General features: G+C 40.3%; 1 protein-coding gene across 1 annotated transcript in view; it reads right to left on the bottom strand.

The window, feature by feature from the left end:
* The window catches only part of AQR (aquarius intron-binding spliceosomal factor), a 47,805-nt gene that overhangs the window by 11,866 nt on the left and 17,341 nt on the right, over window positions 1-18,598 (bottom strand). The window contains exons 15-26 of the mRNA XM_014075727.2: window positions 17,973-18,093; window positions 16,912-17,053; window positions 15,969-16,147; window positions 13,845-14,012; window positions 13,300-13,469; window positions 7,116-7,357; window positions 6,094-6,234; window positions 5,276-5,345; window positions 4,681-4,791; window positions 2,718-2,827; window positions 2,097-2,232; window positions 723-932 (exon numbers count right to left, since the gene is read on the bottom strand). Coding sequence (XP_013931202.2) covers window positions 723-932; window positions 2,097-2,232; window positions 2,718-2,827; window positions 4,681-4,791; window positions 5,276-5,345; window positions 6,094-6,234; window positions 7,116-7,357; window positions 13,300-13,469; window positions 13,845-14,012; window positions 15,969-16,147; window positions 16,912-17,053; window positions 17,973-18,093 — 1,800 coding nt within the window. The remainder of the gene's footprint in view (window positions 1-722; window positions 933-2,096; window positions 2,233-2,717; window positions 2,828-4,680; window positions 4,792-5,275; window positions 5,346-6,093; window positions 6,235-7,115; window positions 7,358-13,299; window positions 13,470-13,844; window positions 14,013-15,968; window positions 16,148-16,911; window positions 17,054-17,972; window positions 18,094-18,598) is intronic.

Below are 18,598 nucleotides of genomic sequence, written 5' to 3'. Positions count from 1 at the left end.
GTCCCACCTCCTCCTTGTTATGGCAAGCAGCCACATAGTGATGTCCCACCTCCTCTGGTACAGTGATCCAATGATAGGAATCACTGTGCCGTGTGTCATAGGAGGCGGGACATCATCATCACAGCGGGACATCAGCATCATGAGGTGAGTGAAGTATTTCATTGAATACACCGGTATTGTGTGATAATAATTTGTTATGCAGAGCAAATTTTTACAATGGCTACTGTATATTTAATGGGCACAGGGAGGCTGTATATGTTATTCAATGGGCAATGGCATTATTGGTATCTATTTTTATTTTTGAAATTTATCGGTAGCTGCTGCATTTCCCACCCTAGGCTTATACTCGAGTCAATAACTTTTCCAGTTTTTTGTGGTAAAATTAGGTGCCTCGGCTTATATTCGGGTCGGCCTATACTCGAGTATATACGGTAAGCAAACATGCATATCCATTAAAAAAAATCTTTACCCCATTCAAAGTACTTTAAATTTGGGAGATGGTGATGTTGCAGGTAGGTTTTTGTCTTTTACATGGCTTGAAATTTTAGTATTTTTAGTTTACTATGTTCATTACCTTTATCAAAGGTGCAAAGGGAGTATTCACTGCTCAATAACATCTAATTTGAAGGACCTCACATAAATCCATTATAACACTGTGGTATAGTTACTTTTTTCTAACTAAGAATGAATGTCAGAGTATTACCTGATTTTGTTAATCTTACCTCAAGTTGAGTAAATATTTTCTTAATATGTCTAAAGCATCCTTCAGCAATTTCCATATCTTCAGTGTAAGATCTGCCTTTAAAAATTGGCTGAGGGGCATTTGCAAAATATTGATGAAAAGGAAAAAAGTTGCAGATATCAGCAACTTCAGAAGGCTTGCTACCTTTAACTTTCACTTTGCTCATATACTCTTCCCAGCGAGACATTACCTAATTTAAAAAGAAAGATACATTAATACAGCCAGAGTCAAACGAGGCTTGTACATAATTATGAGGAAATGCACTATGGCTTTTGCACCTTGCTCCCATTACAAAAGCATCCTTCCCCACAAAACCTTCTTGTCTATTGTCACTCAATATACAGGCTCAATATTAAGGCTAAAAGCAGGAGGATGTGAGTTCTAGTCTCACTTTTGGCACAAAGCCAGCTGGATAACCTTCAGCCAGACACTCACTCTCTCATTCCAAGGAAGCCAACAAGGGCAAACCACTTCTGAAAAATCTTGGAAAGAAAGTGCTTGTCCAGAAAGTTGCCAGTTGTAAAAAAAAAAAAAAAACTGATTTGAAGAGACTACAAAAAGACCCCTCTTCATGAAGGAACCCTATTGAAAAAGGAGTTTGAAAATATGGAAACATTACATTTTTGTATGTGGTGTTTTGTTTTGTTTTTTAAAAAAAACACCTCTATTCAACTTTTAATTTGAATTTGGGCAAAAACTAAAAGGACAATACTTTCAGAATGTATATCATAATGATCGAAATGGACTGATATATTCAAATATATAATCAAAGCAGATCATAAGCCAATTAAGACTCCTTCACTAATATCATACTATGATAAAGCCACTGGCCATTCTAATTATGCTTCCTAATGTATATAAGTTAAACAACAGCAACAAAAACAAATAAGAGCATAATTTCAGCATTAATTGTGACTTATGTTTTAAAACAAAACACAACCAGCATTTTACTCAAAATTCTAAAAGGTTTTAGCCAATTTCTAATGATGCTTGTATTTGTAATGTCATCATTGAAGAACGTTTAAAACATGAGCATCTTATATTCAAATGTGCCTCAGGCTATTCAAAACCATGCCATTGACAAGGCTTACGTATTGTTTCACTTGAGGCAACGAATAGGCTATAGCAGTGGTCTCCAACCTTGGCAACTTTAAGACCTGTAGACTTCAACTCCCAGAGCAAAGCTGGCTGAGGAACTCTGGGAGTTGAAGTCCACAAGTCTTCAAGTTTCCAAGGTTGGAGACCACTGGGCTATAGGACATGGTTGAACAACCTTCAGACTCTGGATACTATGGTGACAGCACTGTCAATCTCTATCCCTTCAGACTATAAGACTGGTCTATTAGGTTCTTACTTGATATAAAAAGAAATGGCCAGCTGTTTCACAAGTATAGGATACATCTCCTGGCACACCCAAACTCTCTTGTAATCGCCCAACCTCTCGCAGAAGTTCCAGTCTCCGAGACAGAACATAGTTTACTCTTCCATACCTGCAGATCAGATTAACATAAGGAAGAATAAGATATATGACTGAACTGAAAACTCCTTTTCTTCCACGTTTTATTTAATTTCAACTCAGGCAACCTTTAATATATTCCACACATTATTGTGGTAATGTATATATACCATATATACTGTATATACATTATCATATAATGAGGTATATACTGTATACACACATGTACACATGTGTACACACAAACACACACAAATATATACATATATGTCTCATTATTATATGATAAACATTTATAGCGTGTGGATTGAAATATCCAGAAATAGTGTAAAATGTTCTTTATATGTCCAGAAATAAAATTTGTCTAGGAGAGAAAACTATACCATAAATATAAACAAGTCTTCCTAATCAATCGCTTGCTTTAGGGCAATGAATAATAATAATAAAAAGCATAAAATGTTTTTTTTTGGGGGGGGGGGGGTAGATTGCAGCTTCATATTTTTTTTGCGATTTACTCACCTGCTAAAATCTTTCTCTGTTTCCAATTCTTCCTCTCCATGACCAAGACGCAAGAGGTGACGCTCATCGACATCTAGAGCCATGATTTTCTCAAACAGTTGATTCAAAGCCTAGAAGATAATAAGAGGAATCAAGAGTAGAAAATTAGATGCTAATGAAGGGAAGTTTGATAAACTGGAATAATTGTTTCTCTTTTGAGAAGAATTAAACTGAAAACAAAAATGAAGAGAATATTTACATTAGGTACCAAATCACTATATGCAAGGCCTGATTTGTGCGTTGAAATAAACCCACACTTTAGAGCAGGGGTATCAAACTGGTGGCCTGCAGGCCAGATGCATCATACGCAGGCCACACCTACACCAGCTCCGCAAAGGGCAAAAATGTCAGGATAGACCACATGACAGCAATGTGACACCGCGAGTTTGACAGCCGTGCTTTAGAGAGACATTTCTTTATTTTGGTTCTTTTATGCATATATATGTACATATGTATTTTTAATCTTGATTTTATTATTTCTATAAATAATTCAAGGCAGCGAACATCCCTAAAGTCCTTCTTCTTTCTATTTTCCCAAAAACTAAGAGAATGACTGGCCCAAAGTCATACAGCCAGCTTTCATGCTTAAGGATGGACTAATAATCTTAGCATAATCATATCTTAGTAATCATATCATTGTATTATCTTAGTAATAGCTTACTAATCTTATCATGTTGTCCTAATAGGTATGTTGGATATGGATAATTGCTCTCTCTCTGTCTGTCCTTTGTTAGTTCCAATAACAAATTTTGATGAGCCGAGGTGGCGCAGTGGTTAGAGTGCAGTACTGCAGCCACTTCAGCTGACTGTTAGCTGCAGTTCGGCGGCTCAGGGCTGACTCAGCCTTCCATCCTTCCGAGGTGGGTAAAATGAGGACCCAGACTGTGGGGGAAATATGCTGACTCTGTAAACCGCTTAGAGAGGGCTGAAAGCCCTATGAAGCGGTATATAAGTCTAACTGCTATTACTATTGCTAATACAACAATCTTCCATGACTTTGTCTAATTCCAACATTAAATCTTAATCAGATTAGATCTAATTAAATCAGCAACTAATTTACATTAATTATACTTGAATGAAGAATATAAAAATACTCTTTATCTGGTTTGCCAGAAGAGTTCTATTGCTTTGTATACAAATCCTAATCCAACTAGAGCAGGTTCCCCCAATCCCCAGGCTATGGACTAGCACCAGGTTGTGGCATGCCAGCAACAGGGCTGCACAAACAAGCAAAACCTCATCCGCGGATGCAGACAGCACATAAAACCACACACCCTCCGGTCCATGGAAAAACCTTTCTCCAGAGAACCGGTCCCTGCTGCCCAAAAGATTGGGGGGGGGGGGGGGGGGCGGACTGAACTAGAAGCAAACTCAGATACCAAGAGCCTCTGCAATCCATAATTAATGGACAACACCATTGAAAAAGTTTTCTCCGAAGTCCTTAAATACATTTTAGTTTTACACAGCAAGACTTACATAGCTACCACTTTATTCAGTGAAGGATTGACATAAATGACAGTAAGATCTGAGTAAGATTATATGGAAGAAATGTTCCTTCAGAAACTTGATCTCAAACCATTTTCAGTTCTAAAGATTAATTCCTGTGCTCTGAATGGATTTATTTTTTTCTATTTATGGTGTATATCACTATACATCACTATATCACTGATCCTCAGAAATGTCACCACTATAAATATGTCTTCTCCTGACCTCGTGATGTATCTCAACTATGGTTCAATTAGTGTCAATACTGCTCAAACACATCCAAAGGGATAGTTTCCCAGATCAAATTAGTACATCAGTGAAAAAGGTTATTTCCTTTCTAACTGGTCCACTTGTAAGGTAATTTGCAAATGATGCATTTCTTTTTGAAATTAAAACAAAGGCAATTCAAAAGCAACAAAGGAACTTATGGTGTGTTTACCTGATTGGAATGTGTAACAATCAGAGTCCTCTGCTCAGGAAAGTTGTGATAGAGGTTAGATATTATCTGCACTGCCACATCAGTTTTACCTGTACCAGGTGGCCCTACTACCTGTGGGGTAAAAATACATAATGTGTTTGGCGTTTTACTCACTCGAGTAAGAACTGTTCAAAAAGTAAAAAATTCAGAACAATCAGAAAAATAAAAGTCTTTTTAAAAATGTAGCTACCACAAGAAATAAAATGTACATTTCAATTGGGAAATGAAAGCATGAGGAACAAAATACCAGGATGCTCTAGATCTTGAACATGGTTTTGAACCAGAGTTTATTGGTTCTTTTATGATTTTCAGCTGGAAAATCAACTGAAACTCCAATTAAAGGAAGTCAATTTTAGTAAGCTTGCACAGGAATAACTATTGTTAGAAAACATCTAAAATTCATTTTTTTTTCTTTTTAAATTTCCAGCGAAAAATATGAAATCCTTTGCTAATGACCATACTGAATATTAGGAACCATTTAGTTTTATAAGTTTTGCATTAAAAATGCAAAATTCTTCTTCACTAGTTGTTAATAAAGTCTATCATTTGTTATTACCATTGTCAAACCGGGTTGCATTCCTGCCCGGATCGCTTCAATCTGGGTATGAGTAAATTGTATGGTATTGCTGCAAATAGATTAAAAATTAAATCAGTTAATCCAGGACATGGCATACTAGTTCCAATTTAATTTATTTGATGCTTGTATGCTTATTTCTAACATAGTTATCCATCCGTTTAAACCATAAAAACTTGGTTATTATATTTGTGTTTTAAAGGAATCTACATATAGCAACAGAAAAGAATTTCTATTTTAAAAAATTATATACTACTTGAAGTCATTATACTATCTTTCCAAAATGAAAGTACGGGTTCCCATATGTCATTAAGAGTAGTGCAAGCACACTGACTTAAAGCAATAATGTAATCTAGAAATATTTTAGTAAAACCGTAAACAGGTGATTTAGTACTAAATAAAACTACCAATAAAACTACTCACTAAAGTATCTAAAGCAAATATTAAAGTTGTACAAAGCATTAAAGACGTGCTCAAAATGTATTACCAAGAACAAAACTCCTCCCCCCCCCCAATTTATTAAAGCAGCTGCTTTGAAAGTGGACTCCAACTGATCATGAATGTACCAGAAAACACTTTGATTGCCAGCAAAAGAAAGTGACTGTGCATGGGCAAATTTACTGCAATTAAATAATGACACCATTCTCTAATAATATGCGCGTAACTCTGGATCATGTAACCATGAGTTTTTAAATTCTTTACAGAGAGAATTACTCTAACAAATGTGCCCTTAATATCTGTATTTGTTTGAGTTAACTATATCACATATGTACTTCCACAAAAAGCTACTGCAATATTACCGCTTAGGTTGATTGTATGGGTAAGGACCTCTGTTAGGGATGACATGTGGTTCAACAACTAGTGTTTTAGAACTTTCAGTATTTTCTTCATCGCACTCTTTCCGTTTCTTTCCTGCCTCACTTCTGACTGGAAATGTTATCCTATTAGAAAAAAATCACAGTCCTTTAGATTTAAATGCTGCTTGATAGTTAAAAGACCATTTTAGGCACAGAATAGCCCTCTCGAATGATCAGGATTATCATAACCGTCAAATTTGTAGGAAAAATTCAAAAGACAATGTGATACAGAAAAACTGAGTTTTGGAATGACTGCAGATCTAGAGTACAATTTTTAAAATAAAGATTCTAAAAAAATAAACAATTTTTAGGGGAGACAAAAACAGGGAAAGCAATTAAAAGCTGAGAGTTCTAATAAAGTAGAAATCAAGGGAAGCTTAAAATTTGCTTTATAATCATAGATGAAAGTCTTCATTATTGAGGTGTTGAATTACAGTGGCACAAAAGATACTGTTTGGAATGTCCAAAAATTTCCTCATTCAATTGGATGTCCATTATGAGAACAGACTCTGGGACAGTGGAGGGTTCCAGATCCCATTGCAACCGGTATGGTGCAATGGAGCCTGGTGGCCACATGAACATGTGCAGCGCGCTCAAAGCGCTCGTATGCATCCTTATCTCCTGTGATGCCTCCACGACGTTCCAGTTGTTTAGTGGAGCGTTGTGCAGGCGCCATACACTGCACGTGCGCAGATGGCCCGTTTCCTTCAAATACCTGGTACCCGGCAGACATCGGTATGCCCTGCAACCCACTACTGCTCCGGGATCACATGAACCAGGGGACTGATCCAACAAGGCACTGTTTACGTTCCAATGAACTTGTTCTCTGATTACAGAAATACATTTTCCAAGAATATAATACATGCATATTTCATCAATGAGTAAAATTAACAGTGCCATTATTTTAATGAAAGACTTGCTTATTAAAAAAGACGTTCACATTTGTACAAAGAAGAACGTCTCACCTGAATGGAGGAATTTGCAATGCTTGGTCTTCCACTGTTACTTTAATGTTATATCCAGGAAAGCTAGCTTTTAAGTGATCAATGGAAAGGAAGGTATCATTAAAATCCAAGCAGGCAATCTGAATTGGCATTTTTGAATAGTGAGCACTTCCAGGATCACCATAACCAAGGATAATGTCATGCAGCCAATTAGGAACGACACACTCTGTGTTCATCAGATTTCTTATAGTCTCCAGAACAGCCTGTAATAATTTATAAAATGCATGATAACATCATTCATCATTCATATTTAATTGCACATATTATTGTGCTGTTAATATTTTTAAATTTACAGACATTTCTGCTCCAAGAACTATATAGAAAAGGATTGAGAAAGCAGAAGGAATGAAATAGAATGAATAGATTTAAGTTCATCATTTGAAGGACCACTAGGACATACTATAATCTAGTGCCTGGATTGAGTAAAGGACTGGATAAGGGCCACTACAATGAATCAAATTGAATCCTGGCAGGATGAAGACTGTGCTTTTACAAATGTCATATTTCTTTATGCTAGGAGTCAACGTAAGACTTTGACCAATTTTCCTTTGCATGCTCAGCAAAGGAATCACGCTTCTGCTATCCATGTGATAAATTATTCAACATTTGTCATCAGTGAGAACAATTTATCTTATTTTCTCTCATGTGAGTTAGGACAGGTACAGCAACTAAAAGATGATTAGGTTTTAGGTTTTTAGGTTTTATTAGCATTTGTAGGCCGCCCTTTTCCCTGAGGGGACTCAGGGCGGCTCACAGAAAACCAGGGGGAGGGGAATACAACATTAAGACAACAACATATAATAAAATAGTAAGCAACATCCATTCATCATTCGGGCGGGGTAGCGATTCTTATCCCCAGGCCTGACGGGCGAGCCAGTTCTTCAAGGCAGTGCGGAAGGCCTGGATGGTGGAGAGGGTACGAATCTCCACGGGGAGCTCGTTCCAAAGGGTCGGGGCTACTGCTGAGAAGGCCCTCCTCCTTGTGGTTGCCAGCCGACACTGGCTGGCCGATGGAATGCGGAGGAGGCCTAATCTATGGGATCTTATAGGTCGTAGGGAGGTAATTGGCAGAAGGCGGTCTCTCAAGTATCCAGATCCACTGCCATGTAGGGCTTTATGGGTGATTAATAGCACCTTGAAGCGCATCCGGAGATCGACAGGTAGCCAGCGCAGCTCGCGGAGGATAGGTGTTATGCGGGTGAATCGGGGTGCACCCGCAATCACTCGCGCGGCTGCGTTCTGCACTAGCTGAAGTCGCCGGATGCTCCTCAAGGGCAGCCCCATGTAGAGCACATTGCAGTATTCCAGCCTAGAGATCACAAGGGCCCGAGTGACTGTTGTGAGGGCCTCCCGGTTCAGGTAGGGTCGCAACTGGCGCACCAGGCGTACCTGGGCGAATGCCCCCCTGGTCACAGCCGTTAAATGGTGGTCGAATGACAGCTGTGGATCCAGGAGGACTCCCAAGTTGCGGACCCTCTCTGAGGGGTGTAGAATTTGACCCCCCAGCCTGAGTGTTGGAATATTGGCCAAATCTTTGGGAGGGAAACACAACAGCCACTCGGTCTTTTCTGGGTTGAGCACAAGCTTGTTAACCCTCATCCAGTCCATAACGGCCTCAAGACCCCGGCCCATCACGTCAACCGCTTCATTGATTTGGCACGGGGCGGACAGATACAGTTGAGTATCGTCCGCATATTGATGGTATCTGATCCCGTGCCTGCGGATGATCTCTCCCAGCGGTTTCATGTAGATGTTAAATAGTAGGGGGGATAAGACCGAACCCTGCGGCACCCCATAATTTAGGGGCCTTGGGGACGATCTCTCCCCACCCACTAACACCGACTGCGACCTGTCCGAGAGGTAGGAGGAGAACCACCGTAGCACGGTGCCTCCCACTCCCACCTCCCGCAGTCGTCGCAGAAGGATACCATGGTCGATGGTATCGAAAGCCGCTGAGAGGTCGAGAAGGACCAGGATGGAGGAATGTCCTTCATCTCTGGCTCTCCAAAGATCATCCATCAATGCGACCAAAGCGGTTTCTGTGCTGTAACCGGGTCTGAAGCCTGACTGGAAGGGGTCTAGATAGTTTGCTTCCTCCAAGGACCGTTGGAGCTGGAAGGCCACCACCTTCTCAACAACCTTCCCCAGAAAGGGAAGGTTGGAGACCGGACGATAGCTGTTGAGGACAGCTGGATCCAAGGATGGTTTCTTCAGGAGGGGTCTCACCACCGCCGCTTTCAGTGCGGCGGGGAAGTTCCCCTCCCGAAGGGAGGCGGTTACAACCGCCTGGATCCAGCCTCGTGTCACCTCACTGCAGTTAACAACCAGCCATGAGGGACACGGATCCAGAACACAGGTGGAGGAACTTACAGCTCTCATGGCCTTGTCCACATCCCCGGGGGTAACGTCCTGAAACTCAACCCAGAGCTGTTCTCCTTGATCCCCCTGTGCCTCGGCTGGAACTGCAGGTGTGGAGTCCAAGTCCGACCGAAACCGAGCAATTTTGTCCGCTAAGAATTGGGCATATTCTTCAGCTCTGCCCTGCAGGGGTTCCCCCGTCTCCCTTTTGTTCAGTAGGGAGCGGGTTATCCTGAACAGGGCGGCTGGGCGGGACTCAGCGGATGCGACCAGGGTGGCTATGTGCGATCTTTTTGCAGCCCTAAGTGCCCTAGTATATTCCCTGGTGCAGGTGGTTACCATTGCTCGGTTCGATTCGGACTTATCGGACCTCCAACGGTGCTCTAGGCATCTCCTCCGGCGCTTCATCTCCCGGAGCTCCTCGGTAAACCAAGGAGGTCTCCGGGATCCGCCGCCTCGGAGGAGCCGCAGTGGCGCAATCCGGTCGAGGGCCTCTGACGCTGCCAAGTGCCACGCAGCAGCCAGAGTCTCCACCGGACTGTGGGCGAAAGTGTCAGGAATAACCCCAAGCTCTGTCTGGAACCTTGATGGTTCCATAAGACGCCTGGGGCGGAACCACCTGGTCGGTTCCTCCTCCCTACAGTGGGGGTTTGGCCTCCGGAAGTCGAGCCTCAGTAGGCAATGGTCTGACCACGACAGGGGTATGATGTCGCTCCCCCTCAGACCAAGATCGTAAATCCACTGCTCCGAGAGAAATACAAGGTCAAGCATGTGTCCCGCTGAGTGGGTTGGGCCTCGAATTACTTGGGTCAAGCCCATGGCTGTCATGGAAGCCATGAACTCCTGCGCCCCATCAGAGTTTTCACCGAGCGATGGCAGGTTAAAGTCCCCCAGGACCATCAGCCTAGGGAACTCAACTGCCAGCTCGGCTACCGACTCGAGGAGCGAGGGGAGGGCTGCTGCAACGCTGTTGGGAGGCAGGTACGTTAGCAGCAACCCCACTTGACCCTTGAGGTCCAACTTTAACAGCAAAGACTCACACCCGACAATCTCCGGAGCAGGGACCCTACGAGGAACTAACGACTCCCGGATAACGGCGGCCACACCTCCACCCCTTCCCTGGGCTCTCGGCTGATGCAGCACCTGAAATCCTTCTGGGCACAGCTCTACAAGGGGGACTCCTCCCTCTGGGCCCAGCCAGGTTTCAGTAATACATGCCAGGTCTGCCCTCTCGTCTAAAATTAAGTCCCGGACGAGAGGAGCTTTATGGACAACAGACCTGGCATTTAGCGACAACAGCCTGAGACCAGGGTCCTGACTACTTACGCCATCTGGTCTCGGAGTGGGACTCCCAGGGCCGGAAGGAGGGATCTCTGTAATGTAGCGAACCCTCCTTCCCCGGTAATGGCCTGCCCTGAAGTCCCCGCCGTATCTGCCCCTCCCTGTTACGACTGCAATACCCCGACCCTCTCCCGTGTCTCTGGTCCCCTCAACCACCCCCATAGCCCCCGCAGCTCCCGGCAGGTCCTCCGAATCACACATACTCATACACTCCCCCAAACAAATCCCACGTAATAGTTAAAAACACAAAATTTACAACAATATAATCATAAAAGTGGGACATTCATTCATCTCATACGTACCACATGCATAGCCCATACAAAGAAAGAAGAAAAGATGAGAGCAAAGAGAGAATGAGAGTTAAAATAGTTGCGCAATTGATTAAAAAGTTTTTAAGTGCGAGTTCAGTTTGTTGCCATCGACTATCCATCCACAGCCCAGACCAAAGTTTCCTTCTGGGGATAGGCACCAGTAGTAATGATGATAATAGTCAGGGCTAAGGCAGACAGGCACATAGGGCCTAGGTCTATAGGTGAGGGAAATCTGGTAAGCAGAGTCCGAGGCGGCAGGGAACCAATGTTGGTAAAAAGGCAGCGTTGATGGAAAGAGCAGCGTCAAAAAGATAAGGCAGCGTTGGTAAAGGGAACAATGCTGGAACAAGGGGTTATATTGCTGGAAAGAGTAGTAACAGTACCAGTAGCAGCATTGGTAGAAGGGACAGTATTGGTAAGGGGAGCAATGTTGTTGAAAGCAATGGTGTCGCTGTAAAGCTGAGATCAGTATGGGGGAGGGGGGGAGGCATCCGGAAAAGGCTCCAGCTGCGGCACACCCAATCAGCCGCCCGCTTCGCCAAGGCCGGACCAGGCCTCCGTTTGAATTCCCCAACTCTAAACAACGATGATAAATAATCAGCCCAGTCAGAATCACCATAAATTCCCCAAACTCTCCAAGCTGTCCGCCAAGCTGTTCGTCAGGCTTCAGAGCTTGTAAAAAAGGGGCCGAAAAGCCCCACCGTTGCTGAAGCTGCCGCGAAACACCCTCAATCGTCTCCGCTCCCTGTGCCACCGTGAGACCGCTGTACTCGCCGCCAAGGGTGCCCAGCCGCTGCCGAGGCCGCCGAAGCCGCCGCGGAACGCCCTCCGTCGCCTCCGCTTCCACCATGTCCATGTGGCCGCTGCCGCTACGGCCGCTGCGCTCACCGGCAAGGTCTAAAGGATGGGGGGGGGAGGAGGAGTGCCCAGGCCTCTTTTCTCTTCAGATCGAACGTAGAATAATAATAGAACCACTCAAGGCTCCGTTTTCCATCCTCCATTTAATCCCCAGCCGAACAGATAGTGTCCCAGAGGATCGCAGGACCACAGGATAAGCAGGCAGCTGGCAATAGAACAACAGCGTAGGACGGACAGAGTAGGACGGGGGGGGGGGGGAAGTCCGGAGGGGGGGGGCTACAGCGGTGGCAAGTACAGCCAGCCGCCCAACCCACAGCTCCCAACGATTTCCGGCAGTTCTAATAACCCCCGCTGTTCAGATGACAAAGAACTGAGTCCCCCGAGCTCACCACACCACTCCAAGTCCGTCAAAGCCGGCAGAGAGAAAGAGGGAGCGGCGAGAAGTTACAAAGTTGCAAAACGCTGAGATCGGCAGCGCGGCGCCGCCATCTTCTTCTCACGCCGTAAATCGCTGATCCGAGCCGCCGTGGTTCCGCTGCTCCAAGGGACAGCCACAGGCAGCTGCCGACGAAATGCTGGCCCTTACAGAATTCCTGGGACCAAGCCCTTCCAGGGGGCTTTGCTGATATTGTTGGTGGACTCCGGAGGCTCTGGAAATCTTTAAAATTTAGCACCGGCTTCTATGGAACGAGAAGCCAGGCAACCATCCGGGTCTCGCACATGCTCTAATCCTCTAGGATGCAGCTATCATCTAAACCTAATCAATTGGTTTAATTTTAAACCCCAAAAAGTGAAATTAAGCCCTTTTCGCATTATCTTGATGTCTGACTGTAACTAAATTGCAAAAAGTCTTTCAGAACTTCAAAGGAAAACAATGTACAATAAAAGTCTGAATAATCGTTTTTTGCCTTTGAGGCACTTTAAAGCCATTTCATTTAGAAAAAGCAAATGCCATTTTAACATATTTATTGCAATACAAGCCATAGAAACAGATGGTTCTGTAGGATATATTTGATTATTTGTCTTGGAATTTCACCATCACTAAACAATGCTTACTTAGCATTCATGATTCTTCCATTGCTTTAGCAATGAGATTTAACTGGAAGTAAACATTTAAATCTATCTTATGTTTTTACCATGGCTGATAGCACAGATTGGATAGAGACAACTGCAGTGCAAGGAGAGAAACTAAGGCTCCTTTTTAAAATTTGTGCTTTTAAAATGTTCTGGAGTGTAAAACACAAACTACTTGGGAAAAGAAACATATTACAACTTACTTTAAAATTGTTTTCTTTGGGTTTTCTCCTCATTATTATATTAAAAGTTTCATATACATCTTCTGTTCCACTTTGGATGGTACTGGCCATATCTTGTTGATATTGATTAGGATCCAAGAAAATTCTAAATGTTCTTGAGTCACCTTTAAGTCTTGGTTTGGGTTCTGGCCCTGCTTACAATGAAAGTCAAAATTTATCAGATACAAACTAAAAAAGAAAAGTCATAAAAAGTATTTTAGAGATCGGTTCAGGCTGTAGCAATAGCAATAACACTTAGACTTTCAATTCAACCAATTCAAAACTTAATCAATGACAACAGCAACACAAAACAAAGTAAAGAAAGCTTAGGCTGACAAAATCAATCATCTCAGCTCTGTCCCTTCAGAATGAGTACTTCTTTAAGTTCTCATTAAGGGTTGTAACTGCTGCTATTGAAAAAGTGAAACATATTAAAAGGTAACATTCTGATTCCAGTTTATACTCTCTCACATGGTTAGGGAAGAAATTTTACAATAATAATAATTTCAACAATTTTATTATCATACCTTCTTCAATGACACGTCCCTTATCATCCAGCATACCCTGGATTTCACACCCCCTGACATAAACAAGGCCAGTTTGTTCCACAAATGGCTGCCTTCTATCAAACTTGGTACCATAGGGCTGAGTGGGACGGACAGTAATTAGAAAGCAGACATCATGTTTGCGCAAACCTAAATGTAATGAGAGAGAGAAAAAAACATTCATTTTTTTATATTTTCAAATATAAATTTAAATATAAATAAAAGTGATTTAAGAGAATGCAATTAAATCCATGGAAACAAAGTCAAATAGTTTTGAAATTACACTGACGTACCTATTCAATAAAATGTTATTTTTGTCATTGGGCTTTCAGCAATGTTTTTTTATTTATACTGATCTATCGACTTGTTCCCAACCAAAAGGTCTTAATCAGAAATGTGCCTCTTTACAAAGGATTCCATGAATTATATTTACTGTTCTCAGCCAATCAATTGGTACAGTTTCCTTTCTTCTCCCCTCTCCATTGATCTTCTGCTACAGATGTTTATGTATTGATATTAAATTTCCTCATCAAAGTACATAATGATCTGCCTCACAATATTCAAAAGAGTTTTTACTCAAGGATTCCAGGGCAGGCTGTTATGTGCAAAAATAAGTATAAATATTTAAATAGCAATATATGCTGATTTTAACTTTGCTGTAATTTATCATCCCCAACATTGCAATGCTGTTTTCATTTTTGTTGCTCTTTTGAATTCTTAAAGAAAAACCGGAGAAAAGTAATTAAATATATACCTGCTATAAGCATGAAAAATATGTTACATATATTGCAATTACACTAAATTTGTTCTGTGGTATCAGTGGATCTATATAGATTCACAAAAAGTTGGATTAAAATTAATTAAGAACATACTTTAGATTTTAATAGGGATCTCCCTCCAAAATAATGTAGATATATCTAATATGAAGCTTGTTAACATGTGTGATACAAACACACACACACACACAAATGCGTGCCCACACCCATATATCATTGTTATATATATATATATATATATATTATATATATATATATATTATATATATATATATATATTATATTATATATATATATATATATATTATATATATATATATATATATATATATATATATATATATATATATATATATATATATATATATATATATATATATATATATATATATATATATATATATGAATGTATGAATCAATCAATCAAACAATCAATCACAAGGAAGCACAGCTTGCAAGTTCTTCTAATATAGAGAAGCAGAGTTATCTCAATGTTCCTTGCCTTTTCTTTATACAAATTATGTCCTTTCAACATTCCTTAGTTAGTTCAGCAAGATTAGAACTTTTATTAATGCTCCTAAAAAGTCCAGTTGATTTTGTATATCTCTATGGCCATCTAGCAAATGATTTTAAAATATATGTTCATGTTATTTTTCTATGTAGTTAATTTGGTAAATGGACCATGACACATAATTAATAGTACACATTCAACCAGGATAGGGGAGATGAAAATCCCAAATTATATGCAGATTATCAGTCCTGTCCCTGTCATTCGTGAATGTTCTAGTTCTGCCTTCTTTACATCCTGAGGGCTTTCCTTGATATCCTGTTATCCAGGATTCTGGATTGTGAGAAAACATATTAAGCTGATCTTCCCCCTCAATACAGTAAAGTAGAAACAAACGTAATAAGTGGAAGCAGGCATAAGCCTTTCTGTGACTTAGAGAAATAACATCTATATAGCACTACACTGTCAATAATTCAAATGTTAGCCTTGTGAAGATGGATATTGATCCTTGATAAAGAATTGTAAATCTAGAAATTAGGTATGCTTTACGAAAAAAATCACTTATTTGTAATGTTTATATGGTTTGCCATCTAATATATGCTAACAGAAAGAGTTAAAAATAATTATCTATTCGTCACTTTGAAGACTACAGTTCTTTATTCAAACTGAAGAACAATACACAGAGCAGACTAAAACATTTGACAAATTATACCATTTATGTTTTACTGAATATACTGTAATGGTTTTTTTCAGGTTTAACATCCATTTGAAATGAATTAACGACGTCTTAAGGATTTGGTATGCCAACACACTCAAACATACCTTCCCATTCATTTTTGATGTTGTCTCTAATGTTCAAATTAATTGTAACATCTGCACGGACTCTCATTGGCCAATTTTCTCCTATGTTTGGCTTTGCCACCTCTACAATGGTGAAAGAAACAATTGGCTGTGCCATTCGAGCCCATCCACCAAAGACAATGCCACCATATTCTGATTGCCTAATAACCAAGATCAGAAATAAGAAGCTGTAAACTTTTAGAGACAAAAAAAAACACCTCATCACAAACTTTTTTCCCCAAAGATTGAAATTCCTCAAAAACATCTCGGGAAACAAAGCATAAGAAATAACCCATGGGATGTTTTCATCTAAAAAGCACCATATTTAATCCACCCAGTTGAGTAATCATACTCTTTCCCGTCATCTGGTCCTGTAAAATTAACTTCCTAGGTGAACATGAGTTAGAATGAGATCCATTCAACATTCTTCTAATTTAGTTAATTTCACATAGCTAAAAAAAGGAATTATAAAACAAAAAGCATCATAGGCATAGAAAATCCTTTTTAGTACAGGTAGTCCTTGACTTATGACCACAAAAGTTTCTGTTGCTAAGACATTTGTTAAGTGATCTTGCCCCATTTGATGACTTTTCTTGCCACAGCTGTTAAGTAAATCACTGCAGTTGTTAAGTTAGCAACACAGTTGTTAAATGAATCTGGCTTCCCAATTGACTTTGCTTATCAGAAGGTTGCAAAACCTAACATGATCCTGGAACACTGCTACCATCATAAACATCATAAACCAGTTGCCTAGTGCCCAAATTGTGATCACATGACCACAGGGATGATGCAACAATGGTAAGTGTGAAAAACAGTCATAAGCTCTTTTTTCAATGCCGCTGTAACTTGGAACAGTCACTAAACGAACTGTTGTAAGTTGAGGACTACCTATACATATATTTAATGTAACCACTGTGTATGTTACCATGGTTTCATCCTACTGACACTATCTTCAATGTCTTGTCTGATTTCATAAGTAGATTCCAGACGAAAAAGGTTGAAATTTCTTAGGAGGTAATCATGAAGAGTTAGAAACTGTAAATTCAATTTTGGGAGGGCAAGACAACCTGGAAGAAAAAATGGAAGGGAGAAGAGTTTATCTCTAGTTTCTTCTGGGAATTATTTTTTGTATTAATTACTACAGCTGCAACTCTATGCTATTTACCAGCAAGCAAGTCTCACTGAATTGAAAGGAACAATTTATTTAGAGTAGAAATACAGAGAATTTACAAATCCAAGGCAGAAATCTTGTTAGAATATTCATGACTAGGAGAGACATGGTAACAAGGTCAGCCAATCAATAGGCATAGCAACTAAGTCAGCCAATGGGAGCTTAAGCAGATCTGAGTCTGTGCTGAGAATCGAAACTGAAACCTCTCTGTTTGCTCTGAACTCTGAGATGAAACTGTTCTCTCCTGCTTGTGTTCTGCTTGTAACTTTTATCACATTGAAAGAATCTATTATTGTTATTGTACATTTATTCATCTGTTATTATGTATATAAAGAAGTTAGTGAATCCAGCTGAATCAGTTATCTGTGTGTGCTTTCTGGATTTGTTTTTTCTGCAACAAACTCTGATAGAACTTATTTTGACACATATAAAAGCATATATATTGTTCATAAAAAGGGCTCTAGTCAAATAAACACTCTTGCTGAAAGAAGTGGAGCAGATTAGATGCACTGATTTCCTCTTTCAATGCAATCTGTGTTTGAGTAAGGAAACTAAAGATATCACCCCTACAAATTATATATATATATATATTCTCTGTCCATCGGCTCGTCACAAGAGACCATCCAGACAGAAAGCCCAATATTTTACTGTTGCCTTTGTTACATTTGTGTAGTATTTGTGCTGATAAATAAATAAAGGGAGAATAGTATAGATCTATTTCAAGCTATTTAGCTCTCATCAGCTAGCCATACCCTTCTTGGGAATCGAACCTGGGCTGTATTACATATTAGGCAGTTATATTCAGCAAATTTTACCTTCTCCAGAATAGTATTCAGTTGGAACAATATTTTCATCCCAAATAATCTTCTCAGTGGGATACAGAGGCATCTGATTAAGCTGCTGAATTTGAGAAATTCTACGTTCATGTCGAGAGACCTAGAAAACAAAACAAAAATCTTTATGAGTACTTGCCAGCCAATTGTTTGCAAATAAAATGTTCAGGTGCTGGAATTAACTTGAAAGCACCAATTTAGTCTCTATAACAGTGGGTCTCAACCTTCCTAAAGGCGTGACCCTTTAATACAGTTCCTCATGTTGTGGTGACCCACAACCATAAAATTCTTTTATGTTTTCCGTATTTTTTCAAAAATATGTGTTTTCCAATGGTCTTAGGTGACCCCTGTGAAAGGGTCGTTCAACCCCGAATGGGGTCCCGACCCACAGGTTGAGAATCACTGCTCTATACAGTCTATCAAAAACTTATCCAAATGTTAAGTTCTGTAGAAAAAGTCCTTCTAAAGATGTCAGATCAGAAGATTCTGACATGTTGACTATGTTACTCCCAAGCAAGGGAATAATTTTTTACCATTCTTTAAAAGAAAAAAATCTGTAACAATCCATTTGTTTTATCAGGCTTTTAGTTAATTAACGCATTGTTGTG

Source organism: Thamnophis sirtalis, unplaced genomic scaffold, assembly GCF_051295495.1.
Source record: "Thamnophis sirtalis isolate CommonGarterSnake01/CBP01778 unplaced genomic scaffold, rThaSir2_p1.2 scaffold_1, whole genome shotgun sequence".
Lineage (NCBI taxonomy): Eukaryota > Metazoa > Chordata > Lepidosauria > Squamata > Natricidae > Thamnophis > Thamnophis sirtalis.
Note: the sequence above shows the minus strand (reverse complement) of the source record. Positions and strands in the feature narration are given on the sequence as shown.